This window comes from Pinus tabuliformis, chromosome 1_1 (genome assembly GCF_031772625.1).
Source record: "Pinus tabuliformis cultivar Carrire ecotype Pingquan chromosome 1_1, CPIR1, whole genome shotgun sequence".
NCBI classification, from domain to species: Eukaryota; Viridiplantae; Streptophyta; class Pinopsida; order Pinales; family Pinaceae; genus Pinus; species Pinus tabuliformis.
This window is the reverse complement of record NC_142297.1, coordinates 961,639,942-961,656,500: the sequence shown is the minus strand read 5'-3', so window position 1 is coordinate 961,656,500 and position 16,559 is coordinate 961,639,942. Positions and strand designations below refer to the sequence as shown.

General features: G+C 37.2%; 1 protein-coding gene across 1 annotated transcript; it reads left to right on the top strand.

The window, feature by feature from the left end:
* The first annotated feature begins 3,604 nt into the window (after positions 1 to 3,604).
* LOC149217688 (scopoletin glucosyltransferase-like) lies at positions 3,605 to 5,756 on the top strand. The gene has a single exon (XM_089393037.1). The coding sequence runs from the start codon at positions 3,863 to 3,865 to the stop codon at positions 5,351 to 5,353; it is 1,491 nt and encodes a 496-aa protein (XP_089249163.1). The 5' UTR covers positions 3,605 to 3,862; the 3' UTR covers positions 5,354 to 5,756.
* The last annotated feature ends 10,803 nt before the right edge of the window (positions 5,757 to 16,559 follow it).

Genomic DNA, 16,559 nt, shown 5'->3' with positions numbered 1-16,559 from the left:
CAATTTTCCCAATTGTGAGGAAAGATTTTCAATCTTTATATGGGTCAATGCAAAAGCTTTGTGGATTTTATTTTCAATTTCCTCAAACTATCCATCTATTTTTGCAGACAATGTTCTTGTTTCACTATGACCTTCTTGTACAAATCCTTCTATCGTAGAAACAAAAAACTCGAAATTATCCAGACTTTTATGATATTGTTTATAGAGACTTGCAAAGACTCTACTTGTTCTTTTTGTGCATTTGATGTTGATGCATGCGTATCTAAACCTTTCAAAGCATTATTGGTCCAATTTACTTGTTCACTGACTCTTTGTATTCTTCTCTCTATTCCTATGGCTAAGTAATCTTTGAGGACTAAGGGCACTGCTTTAACCACCTTTCCTGTTTCTTCAAGGATTATTCCTCTATATGGAGGAAAAGTAGAGGTGGATTCTATCTTACTACCATCACAAGCTTTCCAATAGTGTTTAGAAGAAGATTTTGCTGATAACATCCGTAAATCCATGTTTTCTTCTTGCTTCTTCCATTCATAAAAAGAAATCCATGAATCTGTATAATCTAAATATTTCTTCCATCTTAATGAAAGATTTGTTTTTTTTTTCTGCTAGGGATGTAGTCAAATTGAATTCCCTAGCATTTGGATGAGTAAATAAATCCCAATTTATCGTTCTTTTCATCTAGTTTGAATCTACTTTATACTTAGGACAACTTTCCACGAGAGAGAAGAACTTAAACATATCAGGCCTAGATGGCCTTTTGCAATCACTTGGGACAGGGTTCTGAAATCGGCTTGATGGGAAGAGATGGTCCATCTGTTCTAAATAACCTAATCCATATCAGGGCATACCTAGCGGCCTCATTTTTTTAAACATTTTTGGTAGCCTTGGATTTTCATTTTCGAGGGATGGAAATTCATGTATCATGATGACAGTATCATGTGGAAATGAGATGTCGTTGCATTTTGGATTTGGACAATAATTGTTTAACAGAGCAGATTGAGCTTCCCCTGTCCTGGGATTATGATTTCTACGGGAGGTAATATGTGAAAGAGACTTTATATTTACTAATGTATGATAGGTAGGACACTTGATTACTAAATCTGAAAAATTAAAATTTGTGCAAGCTCAAATAACTCAATGTGGGAACAATCTATACAGGCGGATAGATGATGTGAAACAGATGCTTCAGAAGAAATATGATGAGAAGCTTTATATTCTTGACATTCTCTTTAAATTTTTTGAGTTGGGATGGTGGATCTCCTTGGAAATCACAGAATGACAGAGGAGGGATTCTCTTGAATTTGTGCAGAGGTGATGTTGTGTATTTTTGGAGATCTAGGCATGTGAACTACCCAATTTTCTGGAAAACTTAATTCTTCCCATTTATGACATGTTGTTCAATCCTCTGATTTTGAGCATTTGTAATGACTACAACACTTGACTTTGAATCTTGGTTGGGATAATGTAACACAACAAGATACAAGGTATTTGTATGCGGAAAACAAGCCCTTGTATGGATTGAAATATTTGTTCTCTTTTTTCTTCATATCAAATCCAGAGGTTTTGATCTGTAGTTGCAGAATGTCTTTAATACATTCATCAAAGACATAGACTGAGAAATTTGGATAACAATCAAACCATATTGACCCATTGGACATAGGAGCAACAATCCCACCAAGTAGGGAGTCAGTGTACTTGTTATGAGTGAGGTCTCTTATAATTGCTACGACAAATGTGTTTAATCTCTATGAGTTAAAGCAACCATCTCGACTCTTGTACAACTAAGATGGACATATGAAGTATTATGTTTGCGGGCTTCGTTGAATTTATTTGAAATCTAACAGAAAAATGGTTTGGATGGCTTCTATGTTTTCTTGAATTTGACTAACACATTCTTTAATAGAAACTCTTGTTACAACTTTAAAATGAAATAAAGAGAGATCAGAGTAAACTTTTGAGGAACAGATATCTAGCATGATGAAGGTTGGCTTTCTACACTCTCTAACTCAACTAAAATTTATTATAGAGAACGATTCATTGTGAAATAGACTTTGCATTATGATTTCATAAACTATTACCTTTTCCAAAATCCTTTTTCGACAAAACCGAGGTTTGAAATTTTACTTAAACCTTCCGACATTGAAGGCTCCGAAATTATGATGCCTGAAATTTTTCATTAAATATATCTGTTGTGAGAAACTTTAACCTTTCCAGAATTCAACAGAACAAGGGTTTGAAACTTTATTTCATTGAATGCGTTTGATGTTTTTTCATCGATTAAAATCTTCAGACATGGAAGGCTCAGAAATTATGATTTTTTCCCAAAATTCGGTAAAACAACAAATTACGGCGTTTTACTTCATTGAAAGCATTCTTCCCTTTTTAAGATTTCCTTTTGGAAAAAGGTTCAATTGCAGTATTGTGCAGTTTTATCCCATAGTCTTTTTAAGATTTCCTTTTGGAAAAAGGTTCAATTGCAGTATTGTGCAGTTTTATCAAAGTCCTATGGGAGGATATAAATTTATCTCATACTAAGATTGGATTTAACATATTTCATTTCATATTAGATTGAGTGAAAAGAAATATTTATCAAAGTTTTAGGGCAGGATATAAATTTATCTCGTATTAAGGTTGGATTTAATATATTTAATTTCCTATTAAATTACACAAATGGGCTTTCTTGAATGAGTAGTTTTTTTATTTTATTCAATTTTAAATTAAATGAATTTGAAAGTTTTTTTATTTTATATATATGGTTTATTATCAAGTATAATCTACATTTCAAAGTAAATGTGATTAAATTGTGTTAAAATTATAATATATTAATATTTTTATTAACTATGAGTAGTTTAATGAAGCAGTGAATATTTGGTGTTTTTTTAACAGTTATTCAATTAAATTATTTTTTTAATGAGATCATAATGTTTTTAAAGTTATATATATATGAAGTTAATTATATTATTCGATGTGATTATATTCTTTATTTTTAAATGTTAAAATATATTTAACATTCTCAGAAATCTAAAGATCTCAAAATTTAATTATTTAAAATTATAGTTTTCTCCATTTCCAATAAAATAATAATTTTCTTTCTTGGTTATCATTTGAATTCTCAAATTATTTTTTCTCGAAATCTAAGCAAAAGTGTTGAAATCTGAGTTCAAAATCTTAGTAAAAGTGTTGAAATCTGAGCTTAAAGTTATTGAGGTTTTTTATTATACCAAAATTATTATACTTCCAATTTATTCACTATTACTATGTAAATGAGCCAATATTCCATATTTTCAAAATGACTATTAGCGAATTTAATCATAAATCTGAAAATTTGATTAGGGGTAGTTTACTCGAGTAAGTATCGAGTATGGCTGGAATCTGAAAAAATTTACAAGTAAAAATGTTTGAATCATATTTTAAAAAATAAAAATAAATTGAGCAACATCAAAAACCCTTCTTGAATTTGACAACTATAAAAAAAAAAAAAAAAAAAAAAATTGCAAAATTTCAAAATCATCATCTGGGAATTTCCGTGATTTACTACGTCATTTGATTAGTGTGACCGACATCTGTGAGAGAGTTACACCGCGGCTTTTGGGACCACTTTCAGCGTACATTAAACGTCTTTGAAGTGTTTCCTATCCTGCCACGTGGTCCTCAGGTGCATTACAGAAAGGGAGTGGGCCAATGATGTCTTTGTAGAAAGTCCACCTGCTGACGCCTGTGCTCTAGTGGGCTGCTGCCATTCTGGTGACCATATTACTCTGTAGAGATTCCCCCCACTGTCTTACTGGTTTCGGTCCCCGTTTCAGCCCAGCCAAGCATTGGGTAGAGCAACACTTCGCAGAAGACGAAAAAGGAGATCGAGATGCAGAAGCGGAGGAGGAGTCATGTGGTGGTATTCTCGACATTGGAGCAGGGCCACCTAATCCCTGCATTCCAAACTACTCTTCATCTCGCACACAGAGGCGTCGCTGTCACCTTCGTCACAACTCCTCTCAACGCAACCGCTCTCGCTTCCAGACTCCCCCCTCCACAATCTCCTCTCCTCCTGCGCTTCCACCACTTGTCGCTCCCGCCCTTTGACGGCCTCCCGCCAGACCAAGAAAGCTGTCACACCCTCCACCCAAAACAATTTCAAAACCTCTATCTCGCCACGGAACAGCTCCAACCCCAATTCGAAGGCCTTCTGCAGAGCCTAGCGTTAAACGCCGACGAAGAATGGATGAAACCGACCTGTGTGATTGGCGACATGTTCACCGGATGGGTACAAGAATCCGCTATGAAGATGGGCATTCCCGGCTTCACGTTTTACACTTCCCCGACCTACGGGACTCTGCTTTACAATTCCCTTTGGCTTCATCTACCCCACCTGGATAACGAATCCGACACCGTTACTCTCCCCGACGTTCCCACCTTCTTGACTCTGAATCGATCGGATTTGACTCCCAGCTTGCTCAAGGCCACGGGATCTAATCCATGGCACCTGTTTGTGAGCCGGCAGGTGAAGAAAAACAGCCACACTTGTGGATACATCGTCAATACGTTCCTGGAGCTGGAACCGGAGATTATCGAATACATGGAGAGAAGCAGCGGGAAGCCCGTCTGGACCGTTGGCCCCATTTTACCCTACGATTACATCGCGGGATCCTCTGTTACAACCCCTCTGGATCGAGGGGAAGCATCGATCTCGGAATGGCTGAACCAACAAGCGCCAGCTTCGGTCGTCTATGTTTCGTTTGGGAGCAGGAATTTTCTGTCCGCTGCCCAGATTCGAGAACTCGCATTTGGGCTCCAAGGTAGCGGGAAACCGTTCATATGGGTTCTGCGTACTCCGCCGGAAACCGAGAACGAGAGGGGCTCCTCGCAGTCGCTGCTCCCGGAAGGATTCGAACGCGATACCTCCGGGCGAGGCCTGGTGATCAGAGGATGGGCGCCGCAGCTGCTCATCCTGTCTCATCCTTCCACAGGTGCTTTCATCAGCCACTGCGGGTGGAATTCCATGGTGGAGAGCGTAAGCAGAGGGATACCCATCATCTGTTGGCCCATGGCGGGTGAGCAGTTCCTTAATGCCAAGTGGTTCATCGAACAGCTCCGAGTTGCCGTGCGAGCACGGCGGGGAGACGGTGGTGTGGTGGCGAGAGAAGAGGTGGAGAGGGTTGTGAGGGTCGTCCTGGAGAATGAAGGGGATCATGATCTCAGAGGCAGAGTCCAACATCTGGCTCAAGTCGCTCGGGCAGCCGTGGTCGATGGCGGGTCGTCTGCTAGAAACTGGGATTCCCTTGTGAAGCACTTCTCTTTTCTCCAGACTTCATCAAATGAATCCACTCGCATACATTCATCTTCACAAGAATCATGATGGATGGTAAACATTATTGACCAGATAGAAACGTCATCGTCGGCTTGCAGGCACCGCACATACTCATCTTCATCATGCTCTCCTGGAAATTAGAATGGATAGCAGACTTTATTGACCAGGCAAACGTCATCATTGGCGGGCAGGAACTGTTTGGTGCAGAACATTAATGAAAAGGTGGAGCCATAAAATTGCATGAACTCCAGAGCAGGGGTGGAATTGCAGAGAACCATAATGGAGAGACTGAATTATAGAAAATTGTATGTTTCCAATCGTGTTCAATAAACTAATGATAGTGTTCTTGTCTGGTGTATGCATGCTTTCACTTAGTGATTATGATTGATGTTACGGTGTTTTTATTTGGTATTTAAAGTTTCATTATGCTTTCACTTAGTGATTATGATTATGATTGATGTTACGGTGTTTTTATTCGGGGTTTAAAGTTTCATTTAGAAGTACACATTTATATCTTTCCAGTTGCTTCATTAAAAGATTTTCACTTTTTTTGTTTGAGTGTTTAAAGTTTCATTTAGTAGCACGAAATTATACCTTTCCAGCTACTTCATTATTCTCATGCTTGTACATAGTTAAAAAAAAGATTTTCACTTTGTATTCACGTTAAGTTTATTAAGTTGATAAAGTTTATATAGATAGTTGTGGTATTTTAAGGAGGCCATAATTTTATTTGGAAAATAATAGAAATTTTGGTAAATTTTGAAAAAATTTGGCATGATTTTTTGGAAATTCAAGTTACAGCTATTAAGCTTCAGGGTTTTGGGGCCCTTGGAGGTTCTTGATAGTGCTGAATCCATGTCTACGATAAAAAAATATTCAAACTCTCCCTGATTGAATTTTTTGAAAAAAAATGATTTCAGGTAAAAGATTGAGTGCCAGAGAGGTTCTTGATGGTGCTGAATCCATTTGCACCACATAAACCTATTCAAACACTCCCATAATTAAATTTTTAAAATTTATTTTCACTCAAATTCAGCTAAAATTTCACCATTTAAATGAAATTGTAACCTACATAATATTATAAATAATTTAAATAAATAAATAAAAAATAAAAATAAAAATAAATATTTTGAACATTTAAATTTTATATTTATTTATAATGTTAATTTTAATATTATTATTTTTTAATTATATATTAAGTATTAATAATAATTCAAGATATTTCTCTATTTGCAAAAAATTATTATTATAATAATTAATCATCTTAAATGAATTTGAGTCCTTTTATTAATATAAAATTATTTAGTTTTATTTAGTTGTTATATGAAGGTAAATATTTATTTCATATTTTCTTTTTACATAGCAAATAAGAGGAACATAAATGTTGAATATTGTAGTTTTGGGTATATCTTTTATAATCGTAATGTTACCTATAAAAAGAAGTGGACAACCCATAGTTTAGCTAAAAACCTTTTCTCCTCATTGGATAGCAAGCCAGCAATAACCTAACAAATTGAAAGCTCAGAAATTATGACTTATTTAAAAAAAAAAATTGAAATCTTACATCATCGAATATGTATGATGTCATGAACGATATAACTTTTTCCAGAATTTGACAAAACAGTGATTTGAAATTTTACTTCAGCGAATGCGTATTATGTTTTTTTCCAAGCTGGATCGATGAAAAATCTTTAGACATTAAAGGCTTAGAAATTATGATTATTTTGGCTTTTCGAAAATTTGGCAAAACAAAGCTTTTTAATTTTTATTTGTTGAATGCGTTTTATGTTTTTCACAGCTGGATCAATGAAGATTAAAACCTTCCGATATTGAAGGGTCAGAAATTTCAAAAATTTTCACTTCATTAACCTTTCCCAGAATTGACAAAACAGATGTTTACTTAATTGGATGTGTCTGGTGTCATAAATTATAACATTTTCTAAAATTTGACAAAACAGGGCTTTCAAATTCTATTTCAGTGGGCATTGTTTTTAATGTGATTTTTTGGATTTTTTGGTGTAGGAATTTTGCTGAAAATATTAAGGGGAAATATTGATTTGTGTTATTTGAACTGGTTTTTTAATTGTATATATAGATTTAGCCCTCTGAAAAACTCTTAAGACACTTGGATTATGTATCGGCTACCCATCAAACTTGTGATTTCAATAAATTTCTACCAAATTTCAAAAAAATTGAACCTGAAAAACCCATAAAAAAAACTTGAAAAAACACACTAAAAACAACTTGATTTCATTAAATCACTAAATACAGGAGGTTCGTTATGCCGCCTTGGGTTGGCACTTATCACCGGCGGTTCGGAAAGGAATCACTGTGTAGCTGTGGACTAGTTTTTGGGAAGGGATGTTCAGTGCATTTAACAGAGCTGTACATTCTAGCAAACCTTTAATATTAAATAGATTTGTCATAAAATAGGGTGCTGAATCCAAATATGCAGTTAAAAAACCATTTTAACTGCAAGAAATCAAGATTTGACCTCAATTTCTTCACCGGATTCCGTCACCAGAATCTTCAAAAAGTCGCATTATAGACAACTCCATTTTGGTTTGGCGGAATCTTAATGGAGTAATTATTTTATTCAGTGAAAAAATTGTGTTTCATCAAAGTTCTGCGTTTTAGTTAAAAGATATATTTGATCTAATAACGTTGGAATTAAGATATTTTACTTCATATTGAGTTTACACAAACTGGCTTATTTATACACTTTTAAATAGGATGATATATATTATTTCATAAAATATTAAATTAAATGTTTTGTTATATGGTGTAATGGTTTACCATCGAATATAATTTATATTTTAATATATTTGTGAGGTATAATACATTAATATTTTGATTATAAAACGTAAATTTTACATGTCATTAATAGATTAATGAGGAGGTTCTTTTCCTTTTTTAAACAAGAATCCAGTTACATTATTTTTGTGCTTTTACATGAATCCAGTCGCATTAGTTTTTAATTTGTTTTTTAGTTTAAATTATATATTTAATGTAAAAATGGATTCACACATTCAATAATTCTAAAATATTTAAATTATGTATATTTAACAATGTATTTTTTAGGGAATATAGAACAACGGGGTAAGCTCTGGTTCTAGGGTTTAATGAATCTAGTGGCAGTAGTACCAAGCATCCATGGAGACACAAGGAGGAGGGAGCTCCACTCCCTCCTACAGTTATATGGTAGCAGACAAAGGAAGAGGAGGGAAAAAGAACAAACCTCCAAAGCCCTGGGAGGTCAAGACAAAAGACACAGAAACTCAGAAGGCGAAAGGTAGCAAAACCAATGCAGATCAAGGGGCCCACGAAGAAGACTGTCGGGAGGAAAAAGTGGAAGACAGAGGTCAAGGGTCAGAGAACAGAGCTAAGATGGGGCCCTGTAAACCCAAGACCACAACTAAACCTCGGGTTATTCTGAACGATCCAGCTCTGCAAGCGCACAGAGATCACATGGCTAACTATGCCATCATATGTAAATTTATGGGAATCTGGCCATCAGAGAAAGCGTTGTACACCTGGATAAAATACAACTGGAAACCAAAGGGGGAGTTAAATATTCATCTTGGATCCAAAGGTTTTTTCACTGTGGTGTTTACGAACATGGAAGACAGAGACAGAATCTTTGAAGGAGGGCCATACTTCTTTGCAGCTGCTGGGCTCTATATGAGGCCATGGACGATGAACTTTGTGCCTGAACAAGAAACCTTCACTTCAGTACCGGTATGGATTCGACTATACTCCTTACCTTTAGATTACTAGATGCCAGAGTCTTTAAAAGCTATAGGCAATAAATTAGGTCATTTCTTAAAGATTTCAGAGGCAACTCTAAGGGGAAAATATACATCCTATGCCTGCATATGTGTGGAGATGGACCTATTAGGAGCCCTTCCAGATGAGGTCATTCTAGAATTCTATGATGAGGAATGGGTTCAAGCAGTTGACTATGAACATATCCCGTTCAGATGTCACAAATGTCATGAGCATGGACATTTATCCAGAGACTGTCCACTCAATCGAAGGGAGGAAAACCTAAATCCCAATAAAGGAAAAGACCAGAAAGGTTTCACTCAAGTAGGAGGAAAAGGTAAAGGGGGAGGAAGGAAGATACAAAAGAGCCCTAGTGTGAATGATAAAACAAAAAGTTACAACAGTTTTGAGATCTTAGGAGAAAAAGACGCTGAGGGAGGGGATAAAGAGAGTACAAAGAATCAGACAGCAAGGGGGGAAGAAAAAGAGACCAGTGTGGAGTACATTCAGGAATAGAATGAACACACGATGGACTCTTTGAATACCAGGGAAGTAGAAAAAGACTAGGAAAGGACTCAAAGTGAAAGTGGTACAGAGGATCAAGATTTGCAAGAGATCCTGGAAAGGGAGAACCTAGAGCTGGAAAAGTTTCTAGAACAGGGTGGAAACCTGGGAATAAACTCCATCCCTCAAGAGGATGTGGATAAAGTCCAACAGATATTCCTTAACAAGGCACATCAAACAGATGCAGAAGTCAAAAGAGGACATGACAACCAGGAAAACAAAGGAACCTCCTCAATAGGATTAATAACAGGAAAATTAACAAAGAATCCAGGCAAAAGGAGGGGTAGAAAAAGACAGAAGGAGGGGTAGAAAAAGACAGAAGGAATTACTACTGGAGTGTGGCAAGCTCATGATTGATTCAAGAAGGATGAAAGGCCTTTCTAGTTACTCCTTTATAACCCCACCTCAATGAAAATCACAACCTGGAACATTAGAGGACTAGGGAGTAGAAGAAAACAGAGGAATCTTTGTAACAAGATTAGAGAGGAAAAACTGACATAGTATTCATTCAGGAAACAAAATGCTCAGTGGAGAGGATCTGTGAAAAACATAGCAAATGGGTAAATAGATATGAATACCTTCAAGTTAAGGCAAATAAATCTACTGGTGGTATTCTCACTCTCTGGGATCCACATAAATTTAGTGTGATTGATGCGGAGGCATCCAGACATCACCTTTCTCTGATTTTCCAACCGGTGGGAGACAGGCAATGTTACATGATCACCAATGTCTATGGTCCACAACCAATGGAGGACAAACTTCGACTCCTCACAACACTAGAGGATATGAAGAAGAGATACCAAGCTCTGCCATGGATTCTTGGAGGTGATTTTAACATAACAAAATCACTCATGGAGAAGAAAGGAGGAACTAGAATACTTGGGAGAGATTCAATTGCCTTCCAGAACTTCATCACCAATATGAAATTGGTTTATATGGAAACAAGCAATGGAATCTTCACTTGGAACAACAAAAGAGGAGGTTCTACCCAAGTGGCCTCAAAATTGGACAGATTTATGGTTTCAGAGGAACTTCTTCTCAGGGGAAGCAACATTACTACACTCATACTACTTTTTGGGGGTTCAGATCACTGGCCCATCCAATTGGAACCCTCCCTTTTTGGCAAACCAAGGAACACCCCCTTTAGGTTTGAGAATGCTTGGCTCACACATTCAGATTTCCTCACAAATATTGAACAATGGTGGAAGGAAGATCTTCACCTTCAAGGTACAAACATGTTACTGCTTCACTACAGGCTCAAACACATTAAAAGCAGACTCAAAGAGTGGAACAAAAAGGAATTTGGTAACATCTTCAAAGCTAAAGGAAAGGTGGAAAAGAAACTAAAGAAAATAAACCAGATTCTTATCACATAAGGCTACACAAATGAAAGGAAAGAGATGGCAGAGTTACTCCAGCAGGAGTGGGACAACAAATGCCTTCAAGAGGAAATACTCTGGAGACAGAAATCCAGAGTACAATGGATCAAAGAAGGGGAGAGAAACACCAAATTCTTTCACAGATCCACCATAGCTCACCGAAACAACAATAGAATTGTGAAACTTACAGATCAGCATGGTGTAGAGAGAAACACTCATGAAGAGATGGAGAAAGTTCTACTCCAGCATTTTCAGAAAATTGCTGAGGAAACCTCGGAAGATAGATACCAGTTTACAGAAAAATTCACTCAGTACATCCCTAAATTGGTCACCAGAGAAGATAATTTCAATCTCAATAGACCAGTAACAGTGGAAGAAATTGAGGAAGCCGTGAAAGAGATGCAAAATGGGAAAGCACCAGGCCCGGATGGCTTCAATGTGGACTTTTTCAAAGCTTGTTGGAAGATAGTGAAACAGGACATCCTGGAGGTAGTGGAAGACTCTCGAAGATTTAAGAAAGTCTTAAAGGCACTCAATGAATCTTTCATAGCCTTAATCCCCAAACAGGAGAAGGCCACCTCTCCAGACAGATTTTGACCTATAGCATTATGCAATGTGATCTACAAAATTATATCCAAAGTCATTGCCAACCGTCTCAAACCTCTCCTCCCAACCCTAGTGTCAGAGGAACAAACAGGCTATGTGGAAGGAAGACAAATTCTAGATAATATAATACAAGCACATGAAACGGTTCATTCACTCATTACCAACAAACAGGCTGGAATGATAATGTAGCTAGACATAGCAAAGGCCTATGACAAACTTAGCTGGTCATACATAAGAGCAATCTTAAAAGCCTATGGCTTTGATCACAATTGGATAAAATGGGTTATGGCGCTAGTTACCACAGCCAGCTGTTCAATTCTTCTCAATGGAGCTCCTTCCAAAACCTTCAAGCCTTTTAGAGGTCTTAGGCAAGGAGATCCTCTTTCTCCTTTCCTCTTCATTCTAATGATGGAAGGGTTAGGAAGAGCTATCAGAGCTGCTAAGGAGGAAGGGAGAATTCAGGGTCTGAGACTCACTCATGGTGGGGACACGGTGACACATCAGCAATTTGTGGATGACACTATGCTTCAAGGCACTCCCACTGTTAAGGAATCCAAAGCATTCAAACAGATTTTGAGTGAGTTTTCTAGGGCAACAAGCACTGAGTTAAGTCTCACTAAATAAAAAATCTTCTTTTTCAATACAGATATTTCAATTCAAAGAAACCTTTCCAGAATTTTGGGATTTCAAAGGGAGACACTGCTTGTGAAGTACCTGGGAGTTCCTCTCACTGACAAACCACTTCACAAGGATATCTGGGAGCCTGTTCTTAATAAGCTAAAAGATAAGATCAGCAAATGGACAAACAGAGCACTAAATCTAGCAGGGAGACTAGTTCTCACTAAGGCTGTCCTACAAAGTATCCCTATCTATATGCTATCTGCCATTCCAGCACCAACCAATGTAATGACCAATATAAGAAACATTCAGAGAGACTTTCTATGGGGGAAAGGTGAAGAAATGGGCGCTTGTGGCATGGGACAGAGTATGCAAACCTAAGTCCCATGGTGGCTTGGGTCTTCATGACCCAAGAATTCTAAATAGAGTTCTTGGTGCCAAAATCTGGTGGAGATGTGTTATGAAACCAGCTCAAGAAAAAGATAGAAAAGATAGATCAACGCCTTAGAAAGAATTCTAAATAGAGTTCTTGGTGCCAAAATCTGGTGGAGATGTGTTATGAAACTAGCTCAAGAAAAAAGATAGAAAAGATAGATCAACGCCTTAGAATTCAGCCTCTTCGAGGGGGCAACCTCCTTTACATTACATAAATGAACAATTCTTGGATGATTCAAATGACAAAACCTCCTTTCTATATATAGGAGTCTAAGGAGTCACAATATAACCTAGCCGACCTAACAATAATAATATAAAGCCACAAAAATAACAATAGAGGGATTCTATGGGGCACAGTAATAACAATATGGGGATAATAGGGGCAAAACAATATTAATAAGGGGTACAACTACAATAGTAATGGGGTAATCACTAGTATTATAGGGACCCAACATGCCCCTCTCCTTCAAAAAAGTGTTTTCCTCAATGTTTGAGAAGTTCTGGATGCTTCTGTATACCTCCCATGTGGAATCTTCAGCGGATAAGTTCTTCCACTTGATACGATACTCTGAATTGATCGATTTCGTAGCTGTCGAGTTCTTGTTTCTGTGACTGCTTCCGGTTCCAATATAATTTTTCCTTCCTCGTCAAGTTCTGGCAATATTGTTTGAACTGGGAGCTTGTCGCCTATAACCTTATTTAAACATGAAACATGAAAAACTGGGTGCAATCGAGAAGCTGCAGGAAGCTCCAATTCGTATGCCATAGTGCCAATCTTTTGCAACACCTTGTATGGACCATAATACTTTGGTGATAATTTATTATCCTTCTTAGCTTGCTTGAGGGACATTTGCTTATATGGTTGTAGCCGTAGGAATACCCAATCACCTACATCAAAACTTCTTTTGCTACGATGTTGATCTGCCTGTTGTTTCATTGTATTCTGTGTCAACACGAGGTTATCCTTTAAGAGTTGGAGGACTTGTTGTTGATGTTCAATGTGATGTCCCACTGCTTGAACCTTAGAATTTTCTCTTAAATATGATGTGATGGATGGTGGCTGATACCCATAAAGTGCCATAAATGGGGTCATTTTTGTTGCTGTATGGAAGGAAGTGTTATACCACCATTCAGCCAGAGGCAACCATTTGACCCATTGTGTCTGTTTATCAGATACAAAGCAACGAAGATATCCTTCCAAACATTTGTTTACTATCTCAGTTTTCCCATCAGATTGAGGATGATAAGATGAGCTATGAGCTAACTGAGTACCAAGACAAGAAAATAATTCTGTCCAAAAATTTCCAGTGAAAATGGGATCTCTGTCACTTACAATAATCTTTGGGTTTCCATGTAGCTTTTGAATTGTTTCCATAAATGCAGTAGAAACTGTACTGGCTTTAAATGGATGTGATAATGCACAAAAGTGTGCATACTTGGTAAGTCTGTCAACTACCACCATGATGACACTCTTTCCCTCAGACTTGGGTAAACCTGTGATAAAATCCATTGAAACCTCCTCCCAACGTTGGCTTGGAATGGATAAAGGTTGTAATAGACCCGGTGTCTTAATTGTTTCAACTTTATTTTGTTGGCAAAACAAACATTCCGCCACAAACTTTTGAATATCTGATTTAAGGCCATCCCAAAAAATTTCCTTCTTAACCCTGTGGTAAGTTTTTAAAACCATGAGTGCCCTCCTAAGGGAGAAGTGTGCAATTCCATAAGAATCTTTTGTTTTAGCTGGGAATTCTTACAGAGGTATAAGCGATCTTTGTACCATAACGAATCATTTTGCCAGCTAAATGTATCAGACATATTGGAATCTTGTTGTAACTTTCGAATAAGTGCCCACACTTCTTCATCATTCTTCCATTCCTTCCTTGCTTCTTTTATCCAATCTGGTTGGATAATAGAAATGGAGCACAACAATGCTTCCACATCCTCATCCTTTCTTGAGAGTGCATCTGCCACCACATTTTGCTTCCCTTTTTTGTAGATGATTTCAAAGTCATAACCCAACATCTTTGTGACCCACTTTTGTTGCTCTTCAGAGGATAATCTTTGTTCTAAAAAGTATTTAAGGCTATCATGATCCGTTTTTACCTTGAAGTGTCTTCCCATTAGGTAGGGTCGCCATTTCTTAAGTGCATGGAGTATTGCCAACATTTCCTTCTCATAAATAGCTTTGTGTAAAAACTTTCCCTTGATTGGACGACTTTCAAAAGCAATGTCTTTCATCTTGCATTAAAACAACACCAATTCCATTTCCTGAAGCATCACATTCCACAATAAAGGTTTTTGTGAAGTCCGGTGTAGCTAAGATCAGTGCTTGGCACATTGCCTCTTTAAGATGTTCGAATGCCTTTGTTGCTTCTGGAGTCCATGAAAATGCATCTTTCTTCAATAATGTTGTTAGAGGTGCTGCTATTCTCCCATAATTCTTAACAAACTTGCGATAATACCCTGTCAACCCGAGAAATCCTCGCAGATGCTTTATGGATGTGGGATTTTCCATTCCTTAATGGCTTTAATTTTGCTAGGGTCTACCTTAACTCCTTCATGAGATACAATATGACCCAGATATTCCACCTCTTGTACTCCAAAGAAACATTTGGATCTTTTTGCATATAATTGTTTCTCCTCCAATAGTTGTAGCACCTTGTCAACATGTTCAACATGATCCTTCCAAGACTTGTTGTAGATTAGTATATCATCAAAAAATACTAACACAAATTTTCTAAGGAATGGTTTGAAAATTGAATTCATCAAACCTTGAAATGTTGAAGGTGCATTGGTAAGGCCAAAAGGCATGACCAAAAATTCATAATGACCCTCATGAGTTCTAAATGCTGTTTTCGGAATGTCTTCAATCTTCATTCTGATTTGATGATATCCTGAACGAAGATCCAACTTGGTGAAGTAAATTGATCCATGCAATTCATCCAGTAATTCATCAATGACAGGAATGGGAAACTTATCTTTAATAGTGAGCTTGTTGAGCTCCCTATAATCCGGACACATGCGCCATGATCCATCCTTCTTGTGCACCAATACTACTGAAGCAGAGAAAGAACTTTGACTTGGTTGAATTATACCAGCCTCTAGCATTTCTGCAACCATACGTTCAATTTCACTCTTTTGGGCATAGGGATATCTGTACGGCCTGATGTTTGGAGGAACACTTCCTGGAATCAGATGAATAGCATGATCATGATCACGAATAGGTGGGAGACCTTTGGGAGTCTCAAATACCTTGGAATGATTGTCCAAGACTTTTTGGAGATCTGGAGAAATAGATGATTCCACTGTGGAAACATCTAGCGAACATAATTGTGCAATTACACCTCTTTGTTCCTTTTTTAGAAGCTTTGTCATACTGTTAGAGCTGATTATCTTTCCCGGTTTCCCTGCAATACCCCTTAATTCAACTTCCTTTCCTTCCACAAAAAAATTCATGAAAAGTTCTTGAAAATTAAAAGCTATTGTACCCAAGGATTGTAGCCATTGGACTCCTAGTACAACATCAACACCTCCCATTGGAATGGAAAGCATTGGGCTAGTCAATACATATTCTCCCATGGATAGCTTGATATTATGGCACTTTCCAGAGCAATTTATTGTTCCTCCATTTGCAACCATCACTTGACACTCTGGTGCTGGATATAAGAAGCAATTCAATTCTTTTGCTACCTTACAATGAATAAAATTGTGGGTGCTTCCTGAATCAATCAACACTATTACCTTTTTCTTCTTGATTTGTCCTTCTATCTTGATGGTTTGAGGAGTGGTAATTCCCGCCAATGCATTACAAGATATGGTCAGATTCATTTCTTCTTTATCTAGGCTTTGTTCCTGGAGTATATCCTCTTCTTTTGACCTTTCTT

What these genes read in the sequence shown, in the direction of transcription:
- LOC149217688 (XM_089393037.1), top strand. Translation starts at nt 3,863, where the DNA reads ATGCAGAAGCGGAGGAGGAGTCATGTGGTGGTATTCTCGACATTGGAG.